The sequence below is a fragment of the Antechinus flavipes genome, chromosome 4, assembly GCF_016432865.1.
Source record: "Antechinus flavipes isolate AdamAnt ecotype Samford, QLD, Australia chromosome 4, AdamAnt_v2, whole genome shotgun sequence".
NCBI lineage: Eukaryota > Metazoa > Chordata > Mammalia > Dasyuromorphia > Dasyuridae > Antechinus > Antechinus flavipes.
Window position 1 is genome coordinate 189,209,214 of NC_067401.1, and position 18,767 is coordinate 189,227,980.

The following is an 18,767-nucleotide window of genomic DNA, read 5'->3' on the forward strand; positions in this document are numbered from 1 at the left end:
TCAGTTACTGGGATCAGGGTATATAACTAGCCACTGCATTCCAGCCTGAGATACTCCCAATATCAAAAAAACTGAAGAAGCTAGACAAAGGGAAACCGTTGAAGGGCCGGGTCTTTTGTTAGAAGTGTGGAGTAATCAGATCTGAACTTAAGGAAAGCAATTTGCTTTTATTGTGAATATAGTGGAAATTATTGCAGTAGGCCAAAGCAGAGTAAATGTGGGTCTAGCTGAATGGAGGTAGCAAGTGGGAGTAAAGAAAATAGTGGAAAGATTTGCCTTTTTTAAGAAGGAATTTTCCCCCCAAATGGTTGAGAATTTTGAGATCAAGATATTGATACAAAAGATATCAAATTGGTCGTAAGATATTGATAAGATGATCAATAAAGCACTTTTTATGAAATGAGATCATCTTTTGTGACTGATGAGATTAAGGTTGGGAGCATTACTTCTGTGAGGGAATAGGCTAAAGAATTTTTAAAATGGGTGTTAACATAAATTTGAGGTGGGGCAGGTCAGCAGCTTGCCAACATTGAAGCCTAGAGAGCAGTAATGAGACTACATAGAATGGTATTAATGATGGGCATGGTACAGTTTAGGATCACTCTAGACACAATGATCAGATCAACCTATGCAGGTAGTCATGTAGACATAAGGGACCAAATAGGACAAAGTGGAAAAAGCCAAAAAATTAGGAAACAAATGCTGCTGAGAATAAGAAATAAACTATGTGGGCAATGGAGAAGAGGATCTTTGACTTTGGTATAGAAAGCTTTCATAAAAACCAAAAGTTTTTAAACATTAAAAATTAAAACAAGGAATATAACCATTTAATAAACATTTTAGAATTTATTTAAAACTTATAAGGGCATTTTGCAGGGAAGGAAGAAAGGCAGATGGATAAAAGGAGGAAAAGCACATCAGGAAATTGGTGGCGACACCCAATTCTTTAAAAGTACAATATTCTCATCAAAGGAAAAAGATATCTACAAAAATATACTTTCTGTGGTGACAACTGGAAACTAAAGTTGTGCCCATCTATCTGGGCAATGGCTAAACAAATTGTACTATAAGAATATAGCAGAAAACTATTGTACTTTAAAGAAACGAATACAAGGAGGAAAACCCGTATTAGTTGAATAGGAATGAACAGAACCCAAATCATTTACATAAAATCACTGTAAAAAAGAGCAACTTGGAAAGACTGAAGAACTCTTGATTGATGCAATGACTAGCCAAGGAATGACCATGAATCTCTATCTACCCCTTTCTGACAAACATTTTGAACTGAACCTACAAAATATGAAGTGCAATTACAATGCAGCATGGACAAAAAGTTTGCTGAGGTTTTACTTTTTTTTTTTTTTTTAAATAATTTTCATAAGACCCTCTCCTTTCTCAACTCTGGAATAATTTAACTGGCCTCATGCCTTCAGAATGTATAAGGAGCTATCTATCAAGCCCTTTTCTCGATCCACTATTAGGATTCCAGCTCTACATACTCTTTTTCCTTTACTGTCTCATACAATAATTAATTACATATCAGATTCAGTTGTTAGTTCACACTAACTTACCAAGTTTATAATTTTTCCTATTTTACAATGGGAAAACATTGAAACCTAGGACTATGACCTACTATATACCACACTTGTTTGTCCTTCGTCCTTACAAAGGAATCAAGGCACACAAGAGTTTAAATAAGCTTCTCTTTCCACTGTTTATTATTAATGTACAAAATATACAAAACCAAAAGAAAATAATCATCCTCAATCCATTGTGGCTCTATACCTGGGGCCCTGCACAAAACCCGATCCATCCACTGCCGTTTTCACAGAAAACAACTGACGCTGGGATGGGGCAAAGAAAATTGGGAAAGGGCAGCAATACTGTCCAGGATCTACCCTGGAAAGAGCCGGGTGGGGAATTATAGAAGTGACTGATGGGGTAGACTGGAGAGGCCTCACACTGACATGGTTTGGGGTTAAGAGGGACTGGAGCTGAAAAACTCTCAAAAGGCAGTGCATGTAGTGTGACATGTCAGACTTAGGATCACTGACATATTGACAAAGTAGTCTCTTAAGAGTGTTTTACAGATCTCCCAGTTAGAAGGGAGTTCTGACACCAAGGGTCTCACCTATACCAGCTGAAAAAAATAAAGAATATAGATGACTTTTGTCAAAAGAGATAAAGGACTGATAAAGCTGGTCTGGGTGCTCATACAAGGCTGCAGTGTCATATTGTTAAAAAGGATTCAAAGAGTGCAAAGAACAGGTCCTAATGTATATATTATCTAGGAAAAAAAGGAAGGAGGGCATAGAATGTGTTGGATAATTCACACCTAGCCTCTCAGTTCCCTAGGAGGAGCTCTCTCAAGTTTGATAAGAGGGCATTTCTCATTACATCCCCATCCCACATGAATGAACCTGTTTGGTTATAGGGTGATTTCACAATTAAGTGCAATAGACACCATATCAGGGGACTGTTCATGTGAGTGACCAAAATAGAAAAGGTTCACCTTTTCTATTTTGGTTGTAGAGGGGTCTTCCCTCTCAGGACAACCAGTCATAGGTATATATGCAGGGTCCAGGATAATACTGGAAGGAGGTTAGGGCTAGGTGCCCCTCACAGGGCAAAGCCCACTAGATCTCCTCTTCATCAGTTCAGGGGTACAAGTTGTATCAGTCTTTCTCTTCCCCTGACTGGAGGAAAATATGTACAACAATGCGCACCAGTGATTAGAAAATCCCCAAAACCCCAACTGGGTGAGGGAAGGAGTCCAGCTCATCAGCTGGGGAAAGGGAAAGATGGGCCTCACAGAAGCCATAACAGGACGAAAGGGCCAAGGAGGGAAGGAGGCTGTAGTTCATAGAGTACCACAGATAGGTACCCTTAGGGCAAAGGTGGCCCATTGACACCTGGATGGTAGAAGGCACAGTTGTTCTCGTAGCGGCAGCTGCCCTTCATCATGAAGTGTCGGCACACAGGGCGGCTTGACATATCTGTTAGAATAATGGTAGGGTGTTAGATAGACATCAAAGACTCCTTTACTCAGAAATGACCCTATTTCCTTCTAGTTAACCACAGAACAAGACAATTCAAGGGAGAATATGAGAAATTACAGGAAATTAAGGATAATAAGGAGGATAATTGAGGAAAATTGTTTAGCTACTTCATAGCGAACACTCACCTCCTCCATGGCCATGGGGATCATGTCCTCTGTGACCTCCATGACCAGGCCCATCATGGCCACGATGCTCATGTGGGGGTGGACCTCGGTGATCATGGCCTCGATGGCCAGGGCCATCATGAGGCCTATGACCATGGGGTCCACCATGACCAGGGCCATCATGGGGACGGTGGCCACCACCACCACCCATTCCTCCACCAGGGCCTCCTCGTCCATTGGGAGGTCCTCCCCCAGAGCGGCCTCCTCGACCTCCTCGAAATGGAGGAGGTTCATTCCCACCTCGACCCCCTCGGCCTCGATGATAAGGCCCAGGCCCAGGTCCTCCTCTCATTGGACCTCCTCGCATTGGATCTCCTGGACCATCCCAGAAGGGGTCACCACCACGGGGAGGGGGAGGTGGGCCCAAAAGTCGTGGACCTACTGGACCACCAGGACCTCCATGGGGACCTACAAAGAAACATTCAGGTATAAGTCAGGCATTTATGATCATGTTTATCCTTCTCTTGTTTAAATCAATCCCATTCCCTTCAAGACCCACTAAACAAGTTTCTATCCCACTCACCTGGCATAGGCCCTCCAGGGCCAGGGGGGAAATGTTTAGGGCCACTGGGGCCCCCTGGGCCTCCAGGTGGGAAACCATTAGCCATTGGGGCAGGTCCCAAAATCCCATGGGGCACTGAATTATGAGATAAAATAAAAAATGTCAGTAATTGGATCAATATTACCATCTTGAAGATCTATTAACATTCCCTAATTAAACAGAATTCAATCTGATCAAATAAAGTCTATTATCTTGGGGACTATTCCATTCTCTCTTTACTCTTCCAACTGGCTTTTTTCCTGGTTCTTTATAAAACCTTCTAAGATCATTCCCCCATGATGCCCTTCCTGCTCCACTTTAATTTACCTGACTAATTTCACCTCTAAACCTAAAGTGGACTTCCTCACCTCCTCGTCCCCCCGACCCTTAGGACTGGCCCTGTATGTTACCCAGCAACTGCTTGATCTTATCCGAGTAGTCTGGTTGTTTCAACAGCTCCTCTGAGGGATGACTATTGGGACTTCCCTGTAGAAAGGGGTAAAGTGGTTGGAAAAGAAGTCAGTGAGGAGATAGATGGATAGCACAAACATAAATATAACAAAAAAGAGAAGAATAAATTCAGGAGTTTGAGGGAAACGTAGGAAGGATAAACTGTAAGTTACAAAAAAGAAGACAAAAAAAACCTTCCTGAAAAGGTTTGCATCTCACCATTATTGAGGTAAGGATCTCCTGGACATTGATGCCACCACCTCCTGGACCCTGGGGGCTCTTTCCAGCACCCATACTTCCCATTAGATTGGCCAAGACAGGAGGCAACTTGGAGCCACCTGTCCCATCAGGGGAACCCCCTGGTCCACCAGTCTCTAATGCCTCAGAATATGGATTCTCATCCAGGGAACATTCCTAAAAAATTATAGAAAGTAAAAATGAGTCAAACATTCATATATGAGAGAAACATTAAGATAACTGCTTCCTCCTTATCCCCACCACCAAGGACACTTAAGGACAAAAACTGAAAGACAGATGAAAGCCTTACCTCATCCAAAGGAATGAGTTTTGGAGGGACAGGTTCATATGATTCAGGGTCAGGCTCATGGGGACTGTCAGGGACACTGCAGGAAAAGAAATGTTAAAATTACTTTTCCATCAAGTCCAGACAGATTTCCAACAATCAATTTCTCACTTCATCCTACTCTAAATCAGTTTTAATCCCTACTCACCTCTCTTTGGATAAGAAGAGCTCCTGCAGGATTCCTTTCACACGTTCAGCCTGGACATATCGCTCTTGACTATTACCACCCGGAGACACAAGGGGTGAAGGTAAGGCCAGAGGCCGGGGACATACCCAGGCCACCTTCTCTTCCATATTGTCATTGCTCAGACGCCGAGCTGTCTCAAAGGCATGACGGTCTGACAATATTTCTCTCTTAGCTGCCTCACCAAAGTCCTTAATCTTGTTCACATTAACTGTTTTTTGTTTTGTTGGGAGGTGGGGGATGGGAGGAAGGAAGAGTAGAAAAAGTACATAAAAGGAAAAAGAACATAGAATTAGATATATGGATCTTTTCCAAGATCCCATTACCCTCCATCTTCCATAGCTCCAAGATGCCCCTATGTATCAATCTACCCTCTTACCTCGCTCAGTCTCATCCAGTTCAAAGTAAAAGTATTCTCTCAGTTTACCTTCTTCAGGCCATGTCACAGTCTTTCTCTTCCGGCCCTTCCTTGTCAACTGGTTTGGATCCCCAGGGCTCTCCACTGGTTTTGCATCCAGCACTCCTGTGTCCAAGGAGGCTATAAAAGAAAATAGTGTAGGATTATAGGATTAAGTAAGTGCAAAAAGTTAGAGAGGTAATTTAGCCCAACCCTTAATTTTACAGATGATGAAACTGAGGCCCCACAAGGTTAAACTTAAGGTCACCATGAATAGAAAAATGGTAGTCACAAGCAGAACTGAGTCATCAGAACTACCAGCTAAACTGGTAAGGAAGTCCTGTCTTCAAATCCAAGGTTTTCTATGTCCAGTTTTCCAGCCCCAGTTCTTTTCTCTCAGGATCTAATCCTACCTGTGTCCATAAGCTCTGGAATTTCAACAGGAGGGACAGGGGTTCCAGGTCGCTCTATGTCTATGGCCTCAGTAGGGGCCGTTGGCTCTGGTGAAGAAGGTTTGACTGTGTTTGGCTCAGTGCTTTGTTTTCCCTCAAAGGGGCTTGGCTATAGGAGAAAAAAAAGATTATTAAGATAGGAAAGCCATAAACAGCAAAAGGAGGCTTTGTGTAAGAAAAATCATGGCAGGAATCCCATGACTCCTCAAAGGCTCCTACGAGAGATTGAATGCTATCCTTTTTTCCTCTCTAGCCAAGAATTTTTTCCTCCCTAGCCAAGAATTATTTCCTCCATCACCTTACCCCACACCTCCCAGGATACATACCTTAGTAGCCGTGGGTGACAGAACCTTTTTCTTTTTCTTGATTTTGATGCCTGGTACAGGGGCAGAATTGAGGGCATCTAGGAAACCCAGGCCCTCCATAGCTAAACAGAAGGAAAGAAAAAGTATTAGTAGAGCAAACAGGCAAGATTGACAGATGTCATTATTTCCCTACATCACAATTACAGTCTTGGACAAATAATAGGACAGTGAGATCTCCAACTAAGATAAGATGATAACAATGTCAGAAAGCATATATAGCAAAAAATTTTTCCCCCTGAGGCAATTGGGGTTAAGTGGTTTGTCCAGGGACACACAGCTAGGAAGTGTTGAGTATTTGAGGCCAGATTTGAACTTAGGTTCTCTATCCACTTTGAGACCTAGCTGTTCCACAAAAGAAATTCTTAATGTCACTAGGCTTATCTTTCAGCAATCTGAAATTTTGGACTTTATATATAACTTGGTATTGGTTAGATGATAGTGGGAGAAAGGAAGTGAAGAAAAAGTGAAATATAGGAGAAGTAAAAAAGAGAAGAAGGATATAACAAAGGATATAACAATGAATGAACCAACAACATTCTAGGGAATGATGAATGAAAAACTAGAGATAGAAGAGCACACATAAAGAGGGAAAGAAAAGCTAGGAAAATGGTAGGTCCAAGAAAAATAAAGACAAGAAAATTAGAAATTTCATTAGGAAGCCTTAGGAAAATGAAAATAGACTAAAATGGAAAGATGGGGGGAAAAAAAATCAAGGTCCATTCCCCTAACTAGAGTCTACTACTGTCCTTGTCTCTTGTCCCTGTCCCTACTCACGCTGTGGGGGTATAATCTTCACTTTAATCTCTTTGGTGGTATTAGGTGTTGTATTGAGTGGTTTGTATTTCTTTTCAGCTGGGGGAGCCACATCACCAGGTGCAGCTGCAGAACTGTTTAAGAGAAAAAAAAAAAGTTAAAAGTGTACAGCATTCCTCCCCAACAATTCTTTTATTACAATTACCTAAAGTAATACCTACCACCAATCCTAATACATACCTCTGACGTTTGAGAGGGATGGGTTTAAGGTTGTACTTGTCAGAAACAACTACAGCACTGGCATTCTTTTTTACAGGCACTAGAGATGGTGTCTCTAGCTCCAAACCTGAAAAAGAGTAGGCATGGTTGGAATTCTTAATATTTTTCGTTTATATTTTACTTTTATCTCTCTGCCAAACTACCAATGCATCTTGCACTACTATTCCTAAAATGCTTTTCCCTCTTAACTAAATCTCACAAATCATTTTCCACCCTTGAAAGGTAAAGTCTGTTCAAATCTCAGGGCATTTGTTTGTGCATGCATATATAACTATGCACAAGTGTTTATGTATCCTCCTAAGGCAAGGATTAAACCTTACCAGTGGAACGGAACTTGGCATGGCTAGGAGCTGTGGTTCGCAACGATTTAGGTTTTTCCTTCTTTTTCTCTGGTGCCTCCTCAGTTCTTGTTTCTGTCTTCACTTCAGGGAGAGGTCGTTCAAGAGGAGCAGCTCGTCCTTTCCCCTCTTCCTTCCTTTTCTTCTTATCTTTCTCTATAGAAAGATAGCCAAAGGGGAAAAGATTTGAGACAGAGAAGCATGGTATAGTAGACAAAAGTGCTGAACTGACTATTAAGATTTAGGTTCAATATTTGTCTCTAATACAAGCTGTGTGACTGGGCAAATCTGTTTGCCTCAGTTTCCTCATCTGCAAAATGGGTATAATGATTCCTGTACTAGGATTGTTTATGAGGATAAATGATAATATATGTAAATAGTTTTGCAACTTTTAACCACTGAATAAATTCCAGCTGCTATGTTATGGTGAGAAGGATAATCTCACCCAGGAAACAAGAGATGGAACTTCTCCCAGAACCCTTAAGAGGCTAATTGTGCCCCGATGAAGAACAAAGAAACTTACCAGTGGGCTGGGTACTACTCTGAGAACGGATGACAGCCATCCAGTCGCTGACAAGGACTGAAGCTAGTTTCCGGAGTTCTTCAAGGGAAACAGAAGTAATTTTAGAAATAGAAGAATAAGAGAGTACGTGAAGACAAAGATGGATACTAAGTCATGGGGACTCCTTCCTATTACTCTACTTCTGCCCATTTCTATGCCCTAACTCTCTTGTCTTTATAATGCCTTTGTAAATAACCCCAATAAGCAACTTGAAACAAACATCCCTTGAAAGATTATTTGAGTGGAGAAAAAGATGGAATTGGCTCCTTATATATATATCTATCCTTTATAAAGATAAAAGATCATTCTACCACTGAAGAAGTTCTTGAGTTATAATTCAGTACAATGTGTTATCCTAAACTGAAGGGTAACTTCTATGGATCACTAACTTTAAGTCAATTAACTCATCATAAGTTATGGTCCTCTTCCTTTTCTTTTGTCTTTCCCCTCCCCCATATATTGCTGGGTACTTTACCTCACTGTAATACATTTTTCGCTTTCTTTATAAAAATATTCTAGTTCTTAAGGAAACTGGGCAATGAAGTAGAAAGGGCAGAAGATGAGAAAAGGGAATATCGACTTGGGTTGGGATTTAGAATCTACTGAATAAAGAGAATGGCATGGAAAAGCCATGACCACAAAAGTCTATATAACAAAGATCAAGTGGTTTTAGTGAACTTAAGCTCAATGAGTCAACAGAATAATAGGGTAACTATTACATTAACATAAATGTCTAGAATATTTAACATATATAGGACTGCTTGCCATCTAGGGGAGGGGATGGAGGGAGGGAGGGGAAAAGTTGGAACAGAAGTGAGTGCAAGGGATAATGTTGTAAAAAATTACCCAGGCATGGGTTCTTGTCAATAAAAAGTTATAATCATTAAAAAAAAAAAAAAAAACCATAAATGTCTAGAATTAAGGACAGAATTATCCCTGTGCACTTGGTCTTATGGAGAACACACATCTGGAAGAACTATTATAAAATTCTACGTCACATTTTAGAAGTATAGAGTGAGTCAGAAAGTGGTGATCAGGATAATACTAAATCTTGAAGTCATATCATATGAAAATTTAAAGAAAAGTGGAAGAGATGTACTAGGTATTATAAGAAAATTTTCAAAATATTTAAACAAGTTGTATGGATGCAAAGTGAATTAAGCAGAATCAGGAGAACAATTTATACAATAACAACATGTAAACATAGTCTTGAGACTCTGATCAATACAATGAGCAACCACAATTGCAGAGAACTCATAATAAAATATTTTATCCTACTCCTGATACAGAAGGGATGGATTCAGAGTGCTGACTGACATGCCTAATGAAGTAATTAGTATTGTTTTTCTTATTTTCTTGAAGGGGAAGAAAGGGTTAGGTAGAGGGAAGGAGAAAATGATATTGAAGCCAAAAAAAAAAAAAAGTGCTTAGTTTTATTACTATGAAATTTACTACTAAAAATGCTATTAAAGAATCCTTGCCATCAAATAATGAATCCTAAGGATTATAGAGATTATAGAAAAACAAAGGGATTTGGTCGTGAAAGGTAAATAAGACCAAAAAGGAAAGGAGTTAAGTAGAAAGCGGAGAGGATAAAAAAACTGGGGTTATCAACTGGTAAGGGAGAGAAAAATTAGACATGAAGGGAACAAAGAAAAAAACCTACCTTCATCCTCACTTGACTTGCTCAGCTGCTTCACAAGTTTTGCTGTGTTGTTCTAAGAAAAAGGAAAAAGGAGAGAAATATAAGGAGAAAATGTTTTAATCCATTCTTATAATTTACCAATCTGCCTTATTTATAAGCCCCAGAAATGGGGTTGGTTTGCAGACAAAATTCAATTTTCTTATCAGTTATGGGAAATAATTCAGGTAAGGTTAAAAACCACCTAAAGAGGTACCTGTTTAAGATGGTCTACAGTAAGGGGTAGGTGCTGTAGGGTAAGCAGAATCTGTTGTAAGAGAGGTATGTTGTTGGTCGTCTTTGAATAAGTTAGCCAGTTATTAAGGAGCTTGTAACCACCAACTCTGATAAACCTGCAAATAGATAAGTAGTATCAGAATTTAGGAATTCTCTATTCCCTCGATGCCTTAATCCCCTATTCTGCTCTATTCTCTACTCCCTAGATATCTAGTTTCCTACTCACTTGGCCAGTACATCTGGTGAACGTGTCTGCAGGAGAATATTTAGGTACGTACAGCGGCTCACCATCTTTCGAGCTTCCTTCATCAGGCTACAAGGGAAATTGAATTGAGGTTAGAGCTAGAAACACATATTCCATCTAGAGGAACATTGCTGTCTTGGGACTTGGGATCTAAAACTAGGGAAACAAGAAGGAAAACAGATCTTTCTAGAAAAGTAGATATAGAAAAGACAATATAGGGTATTCTTATAGGAGAGAAATATATAACTGATCTTGGAGCATTAGGCATTATTATTTCCTTTGCAAAAACTATTTTTTCACTTTCCAAGTAACCAGTATCCACAACCTAACACCCACCAACACTAGTCACTGTGTTTGTTCTTGATATTACTCAGACAACCTATTTTTAGCAAGGGCCTAAGTGCTGTTGAATCTTTTCCATTTTTTAAACAAAGGTCAACCATACTGGTAAAACTGAGGCTGCTAAAAGATAAAATGACATTCATATAATCTAAGACAATAATAAAAATTAGCATCCGACACCTCATCACTGAACTATCCCATCACTGAACTAACTAGCTTTTAGGATTTGGGACCTGGATAATCAGCTGCAATCCAAAGGGTATGAAAGCCTGTATATATGGATTCCATTTATTAGCCTTAGATGGGAAATCAGGGAAGGTAATGATAGTTATTTAATGTTAGATTAACTGCCACTGCTACTAAAACTCCATGGTGATCAGAAAAGTTTTTAATTGTTAATAAAAAACTTGTTTCCTAACATCATTGTTCTTAAGCCCACCTACTACAACCATAAGTCCTGTACCATGCTACTTTTTTGTTCATCTAATCCTAAAATACATTCCAATGACAATTTATACATACCTAAAGATCTTGGTGATTCCCTCTGAACTTTTGACCTCTCCATCCCTACCAAGGAAGCTGTCTAGACCCTTAAGGAGTTCTTTAGGGTCAATGGGGCCAGAGCCCATGATGATAATACCTGGGTGGGGGAGAAGATTGAATAAGTGTGTCAAAGATTATGCAAAGATTATTTTCAATAACATACCATTTTTTTAAATCACCCATCTGATATTAACAAATCAAATAGCACATGCAATTCTACCCATTAAGAGATCAAAGTTATTTAATCACCAATTCAAGATTCAGAAGAGAATCAAAATATTTTGGCTACTAATAAAGAGAAATGAGGACAAAGCATAAAACATTTATATGATGTGAAGATAATATTGGAAAAGTCTTTGCCTTTCTTTTCCAATTCATTCTATTAGAAAGGCTGAACTCCCTCAGGCTACAGATAAGGGACCAAGACTATTTAAAAAAAAAAAAAGATGTCAGTAAAAAGCCACTTAATTTTAGCATGTCAGATGAATCATCAGTGTGTGAGATATTTGGTTCAATATTCCTAGATTTGAAATATGTAATTGTTCCTAGATAGCTACCTATATAAACAAAACTTAAAAACTAGGAAATATAGTACCACATTTGTACATTTCTGTTCTAAATCTTGTAAGTTTAACTTTAGAGAATAGAAAAATACAGTGATGCTCTTAATAGTTGTCCTCCAAGATTCAGGCATTATCACAATGCACAAATAGATTATGATAGATTACAATGAAAGACTACTGATACTTGGAAAGGGAAACATAAAATTGGAAAAAGAAGTCGACTGGCAATATTAAAGAGGTTATAGGCTGAATATATTTGTTCTTCTGTCTACATGGAACAAAGGTTTGAGCTGTGTGAAGTTGCTCTTTAATAACTAGAATTTTTATTTGTTAAATTTTTGGGCAGCTTGGAATTTCCTAAGTAATGATGGTAATCTGAAAAAGAACATCAATTTCCTCAATTCCCAAGAAAGTCTATGTATGGGAATTCACAGACTGAATATATAATATGTGGGAGCCAGAAGTGAAAAATGCTAAGTTTAAAAAAAGTGACTACATTAGATTTCTGTGTCAAAAGATAGGGAATGAACCAAAAGGAACCATTGCTATAAGAGACAAAGATTAAGGTATGATTAGATATGATGGAAGATTCTACAAATTATATAGGATTTGATAAGATATATACTTAGTTTTCATACAATATTTCTCCACAAAACATGGGCCCTTTAGAGCCAGAGGAACATCTGTGTCTGGGGCTTAAGGCTGATATAAACTTGTTTATTAAAAAAGGGGGAATTATTTTCCTATGACTGCCCAGGGACTTCCCCTAACATCTCTAATACAGTGTAGACATGTTGCAGGAGAAAAACCTTGGTTTTCCTTTGATGACCATTGAGGAAATCTATAGTTATCCAGTTCTAATAAACTGAGGCAAAGAGAGACAAGGAGGCCTTTCCCTTGAAAAGAAATGTGCTTTAAGTATAGCACCCTTAAAATTATATTAAAAGATCTCTTATTTTCCAGTTCTCCCAAACGTGAAAGAGTCAACAAAGGACAGACAGGAGGAACATAGGAATCAAACAACAAGATAAGGAGAAGACAATTGCAGCGAATTCTTTCTTGAGCTTAGCAATTAGCTTTGAATATTATGGAAATGAAAGGGGAAAACAGCTATAGAAATTGTGTGGGATTTCTGTTGAATTACCAATGTTGCCTCTGTTTCTTCTAGTAGGAAGGGAATAAGGTGGACCAAAGGTTGGAGAAAAGGAAGCTTCAAATAATATTTCTCTAGTAGAATGAAATTCTGATTAAAATGATCAATTTGTTGGTTTGACAGATCTATTAATCCTTATATAAACTTCAGTGTACAAAGATAAAGGGTTTTTTTTCAATTAGTATGGGGCAGATATACAGAGGCTTTTTAATAAGTGTGAAGTTGCAACTTAAGTTTGAATAACAAGCATTAACAACCAAGAGATAGTTAAGCAAAATGCATATGCTTCATGCCAGATTTTCTCTTGAGGATACAGAACCTGAGGGGTAACAATTCTCAGAAGACTTAAAATGGAAGTTTTCCATACTACTCCAACAAATACTTGACCCAAGAACCAAGGACAGGAATATCCCACAACACTTAACATTTATTCTTTCTGTCCCCAACTCAATCTTTCCTACCCAACTAATGGTAAAAACTAGGCCTGTTATTCCATTAGACCCCTAGCAGCTCTTATTTTCAAGGACTTGAGGGAAATCCCAATTATTATGTTATTAATAGAAAACAAAATATCTCAAGCCAAGAGATTTAAAATCATCAAGGTCAATTCTTTAAACAGGAACAGAAAATAACTGTGATCTCTCACTCATACAAAAAGCTAAGCAACAAGGATAGTAACAAATACATGTAGTCACCACAGCAGAAGAGGTTAAACATGATAAACCTCATCCCAAGCTTCCTCTCAAACCAATGAGTAGTTTTAATTACTACCACAGAAAGGACTTTCACCACTTTTGACTCTGGACAAAGGAGATAACTTCCCAGGAAAACTAGCTTTCATCCAGTTAGAAGTTCAGGATTCAATTAAGCTACAAACTTCCATTTTCAGATACTGTATAGGACATATAATCTCAAAGGAAGGGTAATAATAAAAGTAGAACCACTGAGCCACTAAATCAGAGAGAGCAAACTAAGAGTTATGTGTTCCTTTTACAGGATTACAGCAAAAAAGCTAAGCATAATTTAGTGTTATCTCAATTGGAATGAAGATAAGTTATTTAAGATTCCCAAATACATACTATCTGGATTTTAAAAATAAATGTTCCTGCCTTAGAGCTTGGCATGTAAAAATCAGGAATAATTAAGTTTGAACCATGTGAACAGTATGAAACCATGTAAGCTCATTTCCTTAATGAGAAAACTTAGAAAAATATGGTAGAGATGAGAGGAAAATGATAAATTCTCCTCTCCTTTGAGAAAGAAGAGATTAATAAATCCCAGGTATCAGGTCTCAAGTTTTTGAGGGAAAACAAAGAGTCCCTAACCAAGGAAGTAAAGGAAAAATCAACAAATTCTTCTCTCAGAACCTTCAGGTTTTTTCCTTAAGCTATTGGGCTTCATTCTTAAGAGCTGTTAGCTGCCAGATCATTATACTGATCTGGATACTCTATCCTTAAAGCCTTTCTTTTAAAGATGCTGGGAAAATGTGGAGCAGTATATAGAAATGATTTAGGGGTACACAAGAGATCCAGGTTAAAAAGCCTTTCTCTGCAAGAGTTGTTGACTTCACTAAACAAAGTGTGAAAATCTTTATCAATTAACTGGTTGGAGTGAAATTAAAATCTCATGAATTGAGTGGGTTCAGGGTTAACATGTGAAAACTCAAAGACCTCTTAAAATTGCCTATCCCAAAGATAAAAATTCCTTTTAACAAAAAGGGGAGAAATTAAGTTTATTAATAAGCCTATTTTGCTGCAGCACTTCTGGAAATTTAAATTTTGTTAATGGCCTAAAATTTACACTTTTTTCCCCCTAGAGATCTTAAAGGCACCTATTAAAGAGTTAAATAATTTTGAGTTATATATTTTCCTGGCATAAGAGAAACTTCGAACTCTATACCCTCTAGGAGAAAAGATATGAATTGTAGCCTACCATTAAGTCATAAAGTTCTGGACCCATTCTGTCACCTATTATCTCTACTAAACTTTTATCTACCAAGTACACTTGGGTCACAGAGGGATTCAGGTCTGCTTGCCTTTTAAGAAATGGCAGAATCATGAGCTATGTAAAAAGGCAGTTATGGTGCCAAGACACATCTCAAACTGATTAGAAGATTGGCATTTCCAAGTTGATTCCTTAAGACTCTTATTCCTCAATTTTCACACCGCAGTCTCTCAAAATTACTTGCCTATTCTAGTTCAGGAATTCAAGGGGGCATTATATTCACATCCCAGGTATATAGCAAGCACACAATTTCTTTGTGTTTAGTTTTTCTTAAAACCTCCTGTAAATAGGTCCATCTTAAGAGTACATGGACTTAAAAACTGGACAATAAGGAATTCTTTAGTGGTACTATACAAGGGAATGTTCATGTTCAGGCCTTTCAACTTTGCCATGAATCTTAAGTTTTTTAAAATTAGAAAAAAAAAGAGGAAAAGACAGGACACAAACACCAGCTTACTGCCATGGCTTGGACATGCACTGGTTGCTATAGCACTGCATGAGTTGAAAATGGAGAACAGAACACTATGTTTCCATTATTAGCAGTAAGTTTGGGCGGGAGAAAAAAAGGTAAAAAATATTTTTAAAATGATTATTTGGAAAACAGAAATGAAGGTTGTGAAATGTAATACCAGAAAGGTTTTGCTTACCAGAAAACGAAGCTTGACTCCCCCTGCCTTGAGTTTACAACTGCCGCCTTTTTCCTAAAGATTCACTCCTCATCCTAGTACCAATGTACAGGAGGCTAAGCAACTGGAGGTGGTACAGCACGGAACACAAAAGAGTTTTACCCCAAAACCAGAAAAGATGGGAATTTTAGAGGAAAGCCTTCCAGTATCCACCCTTACCTTACAAAAGGTAAAAATGTCCCTTGCCTAAGGACTAGCTCCAGTAAAAACCTAACAATAGAAATTCATATTTAGACTAGAGATTTAATTTCTCCTCTTCAAGACTATAACTCACCCAGAATATTCCTATCCTTGGTTTCAATGCTATTTGGGTTATCCTTAAAGGGAAATAGATTAACTTCTACTTATTGTTCCCCAGCTTGTGTATATGTGGAGGAATTCCTAGGATATTCTAAAACTGGGGAAAAAATGATACTTCTGCTAAGCCTCAAAACTACCTATAGATACAATCTCTAGACATGTTAAATTCCTACTAGCTTGTTGGAGAAAATGGGGTGCTTTGTGAAATTAAAAGAATGGGGGAAAAAAACTTAAGATCAAATATGTAGAGAAGGTATTCAACTGCCAGGACTCCACTACTTCCAAGTTTGATCATAGCTCAAAAAGCAAAACTGAGGGGGGTGGAGCTTCAGGAGGGAGGAGGGGAGTGAAGGAAATCCGATTACATCACCTTTCCAGACTGCTCCTCCCCCTTAACTAACCTTCTAAACTAACCCTATGCTCTGGCTGGCCAGAGGGAAGAGGAAGGAGAAAAACAACAAAGCAGGGACGCCATCTTGCAATGGAGAAGAGATTCAAGGAGGAAAAAAATATCTACGATTTGCCGTAAAGGTTACAGTACAAACAGCCCATTAAAACCCGTCCCCAATAAAAACAAAAACAAAAACAAATTGTGTTTAACTTATTAAGCCTCATGATTTGGTTAAAAAAAAAGCAATTTAAAATGTTATTTAAAATTTGTTTCTCCTGCCCTGGGGTAGATCATTTGCAGTTGGAGATCAAACTGCTAATACAGCCCACCCCCGTTTCTATACTACAAATGAGAGGAATTGGGCCCCTCCCAACAAAGGAGGTCAAGGTGGGTAAAAGACAGGAGAAAAAATATGGTTTAAGACACAACCTGCAACGCCGCTCGGAAGAGACAAAAGGACAAGGAAAAGTCGCCATATTGAAGCAGGGAAGAAAAAAAATTCCTTTTAACGACACAAATTTTTTAGAAATCTAGCATTCAAAATTGCACTAAATGGCCTTTTAAAATTACACGCCTTATTCCCCACATTGCCCCCCCTCCCACTTTATATCCCTCCCCCGTTAACTGCACCCATCTTAAAAATCAAGTTAAAAGTTATAACTTCAAAAAAAAAAAAAAAAAGCTCTGCAAGCTGCAACAATTACAAGACATTCTTTACCTTCCCAACTAACACTTTGGATGTATTGGCACTATTTTACTATGGCTTAAGTGTCTTGCAATCTTTATTCGTAGATTGCCACCTATGTAAAGCACACAAATTATATACCTCAAGCAACTTACATTAAAATTTAACGAGAGGATTTAACCATTAAGCCGTAGCCAGCTAATATTTATCTTCGCATCTCCTTACCCTGCAATCTTTATGTACAGATTGCTTATTAATCTGGCCAATTGAAAGGCGCCCCTGCTTGTCTCACACACAAAGAAGTGGGACTTTTAGGCCACAAGATCCACGTCTTTTGTATGTGAGCTCATTAACCCTTCCGAAAGACTGCTGGCATCCAGAGGATGGGATCCCATTCCTCCTTATAAAAAGTATCGAACTTTTATGGCTTTGGCAGTCTAGAAAATTGGCTGGATTACCAAGGGTTAACCATCAAGAAAATCCTCACTTGTCGGCCCCCCCCACCCTCTCCGTGCCTGCTCCAGGGCAGGGAAGAGGGAGGTGGTAAGGGAGAGAGAACAAGACTTTTAAGACCTAATGTTTTGTTTTGTTTTTTTAATGGAGACTCAAGCGACCGGATTGGTCGTTCTCCAGCTCAATTATTTGTCTACGATCTCATTTCTTCCTCTCTTTTTTTTTTTTTTTTGGTTTCACAACGGGAAACGTTGATTTCTTGTTGTAATGCTGGTTTTGAAAATTCGACACTTACTATCCAATTTTTTTGCGACGTCAGCACCTCAGGCTCAGGGGGGGTTAAAATTTGGAGAAAAAATAAAACCAACCAGGACCCAAAGCTTAATTACTTGGGGGCCTCATTGGATCAAAAAGTCTCTTTAAAAAAATAAAGCCAACTCAGGATTCATTACCCCCCCTCCACTTAAGGAGAGGGTTTTAGAAACAACAACAAAAAAAACTGAGTGGATTCAAAAAGGAGACGCTGGATGGGCAGCTTTGACGGGACTTAGGAGTTGGAGGAAGGGTGGTTGATTATTTTTGATAGATTTTGTGGTGATGGTCCTTCAGCCAGATTTTAGTCCCAAGCAGGTTGGGCTGGGAGAAGGGGCGGGAAACAAGATAGGGCGGTGGGGCAGAGAAGACACAAGTGGTTGGGTTGGTAGCTGCTGCTTCCCCCCCCTCGAAGGATCCTTTAGATGCTGTTACGGCAGCTTTTTTCCTCGTGGCTGGTCTGTTTCCTCCGATTAAATTCGAACCTGGGAAAAGGAAGATAAAGGAGGAAACAAAAATGTCATTAATTGGCTTTAATTTTTTTTGTCTCATTTATAGCCACCTAGGCTTTCCAAAATGCACCCTTTGGATTCCAAGAAGAAGCACTAAAACAAACTTCACTCTCACCCCCACCACCTTTTTTAGCTTCTTCTACAACTATGCCGCCACGCACCATATTAACCGACAAAGAACCAGCACTTACCTCTAAACGAACCCCAGAATGGCGACTGCTCGCTCCGACGACGCCTTTTATACAGGGGCACCGCCCCGCGCACACTAGCGCACTCACGATATACTGACACCCTGCGCCATTATGCGCGAGGCACAAGCTAATTGGTCAACCACTTCAAGGAACCGTAAGCTGATTGGCTGTCTTATCACAACCTATGCTACACCTATCCCTCAACTCTCTCTTCCGCTCTCTACCCAACCTTCTGCTCGAGACTAGAGTTACGACGATTGGTTGGGGCCCGCCCTCCCTTCCTTCCCCGATCATCTTCTTTCCCACCCCTTCGCCGACAAGCCTCACCCTTCGTAGGCCTAAC

General features: G+C 39.1%; 1 protein-coding gene across 2 annotated transcripts; it reads right to left on the reverse strand.

Annotated features, from left to right (window-relative positions):
- Positions 1–826: 826 nt before the first annotated feature.
- Positions 827–18,418, reverse strand: PPP1R10 (protein phosphatase 1 regulatory subunit 10). 2 transcript variants are annotated; one of them, XM_051996141.1, is made up of 19 exons: positions 17,705–18,418; positions 11,154–11,271; positions 10,272–10,358; positions 10,026–10,161; positions 9,794–9,845; positions 8,089–8,166; positions 7,548–7,721; positions 7,189–7,294; positions 6,970–7,082; positions 6,157–6,257; positions 5,792–5,939; positions 5,361–5,519; positions 4,946–5,192; positions 4,762–4,837; positions 4,434–4,628; positions 4,175–4,250; positions 3,747–3,860; positions 3,185–3,631; positions 827–2,996 (listed from the first exon to the last, which is right to left on the reverse strand). In XM_051996141.1, exons 2-19 carry the CDS (start codon positions 11,258–11,260, stop codon positions 2,887–2,889), a joined length of 2,526 nt encoding a protein of 841 aa, XP_051852101.1. In that variant the 5' UTR covers positions 11,261–11,271; positions 17,705–18,418; the 3' UTR covers positions 827–2,886. The 2 variants fall into 2 exon arrangements, with proteins under 2 accessions (XP_051852101.1, XP_051852102.1); XM_051996142.1 differs by lacking the exon at positions 17,705–18,418 and having other exon boundaries at positions 5,409–5,519.
- Between the last annotated feature and the right edge of the window lie 349 nt (positions 18,419–18,767).

Excerpts from the sequence above, each read along its gene's own strand:
- PPP1R10 (XM_051996141.1), bottom strand. The coding sequence starts at position 11,260 with ATGGGCTCTGGCCCCATTGACCCTAAAGAACTCCTTAAGGGTCTAGAC. Across the intron at positions 7,295-7,547 it reads TGCCAAGTTCCGTTCCACTG|GTTTGGAGCTAGAGACACCA; the intron begins GTAAGGTTTAAT and ends ACTCTTTTTCAG. Across the intron at positions 5,940-6,156 it reads TGTCACCCACGGCTACTAAG|CCAAGCCCCTTTGAGGGAAA; the intron begins GTATGTATCCTG and ends TTTCTCCTATAG.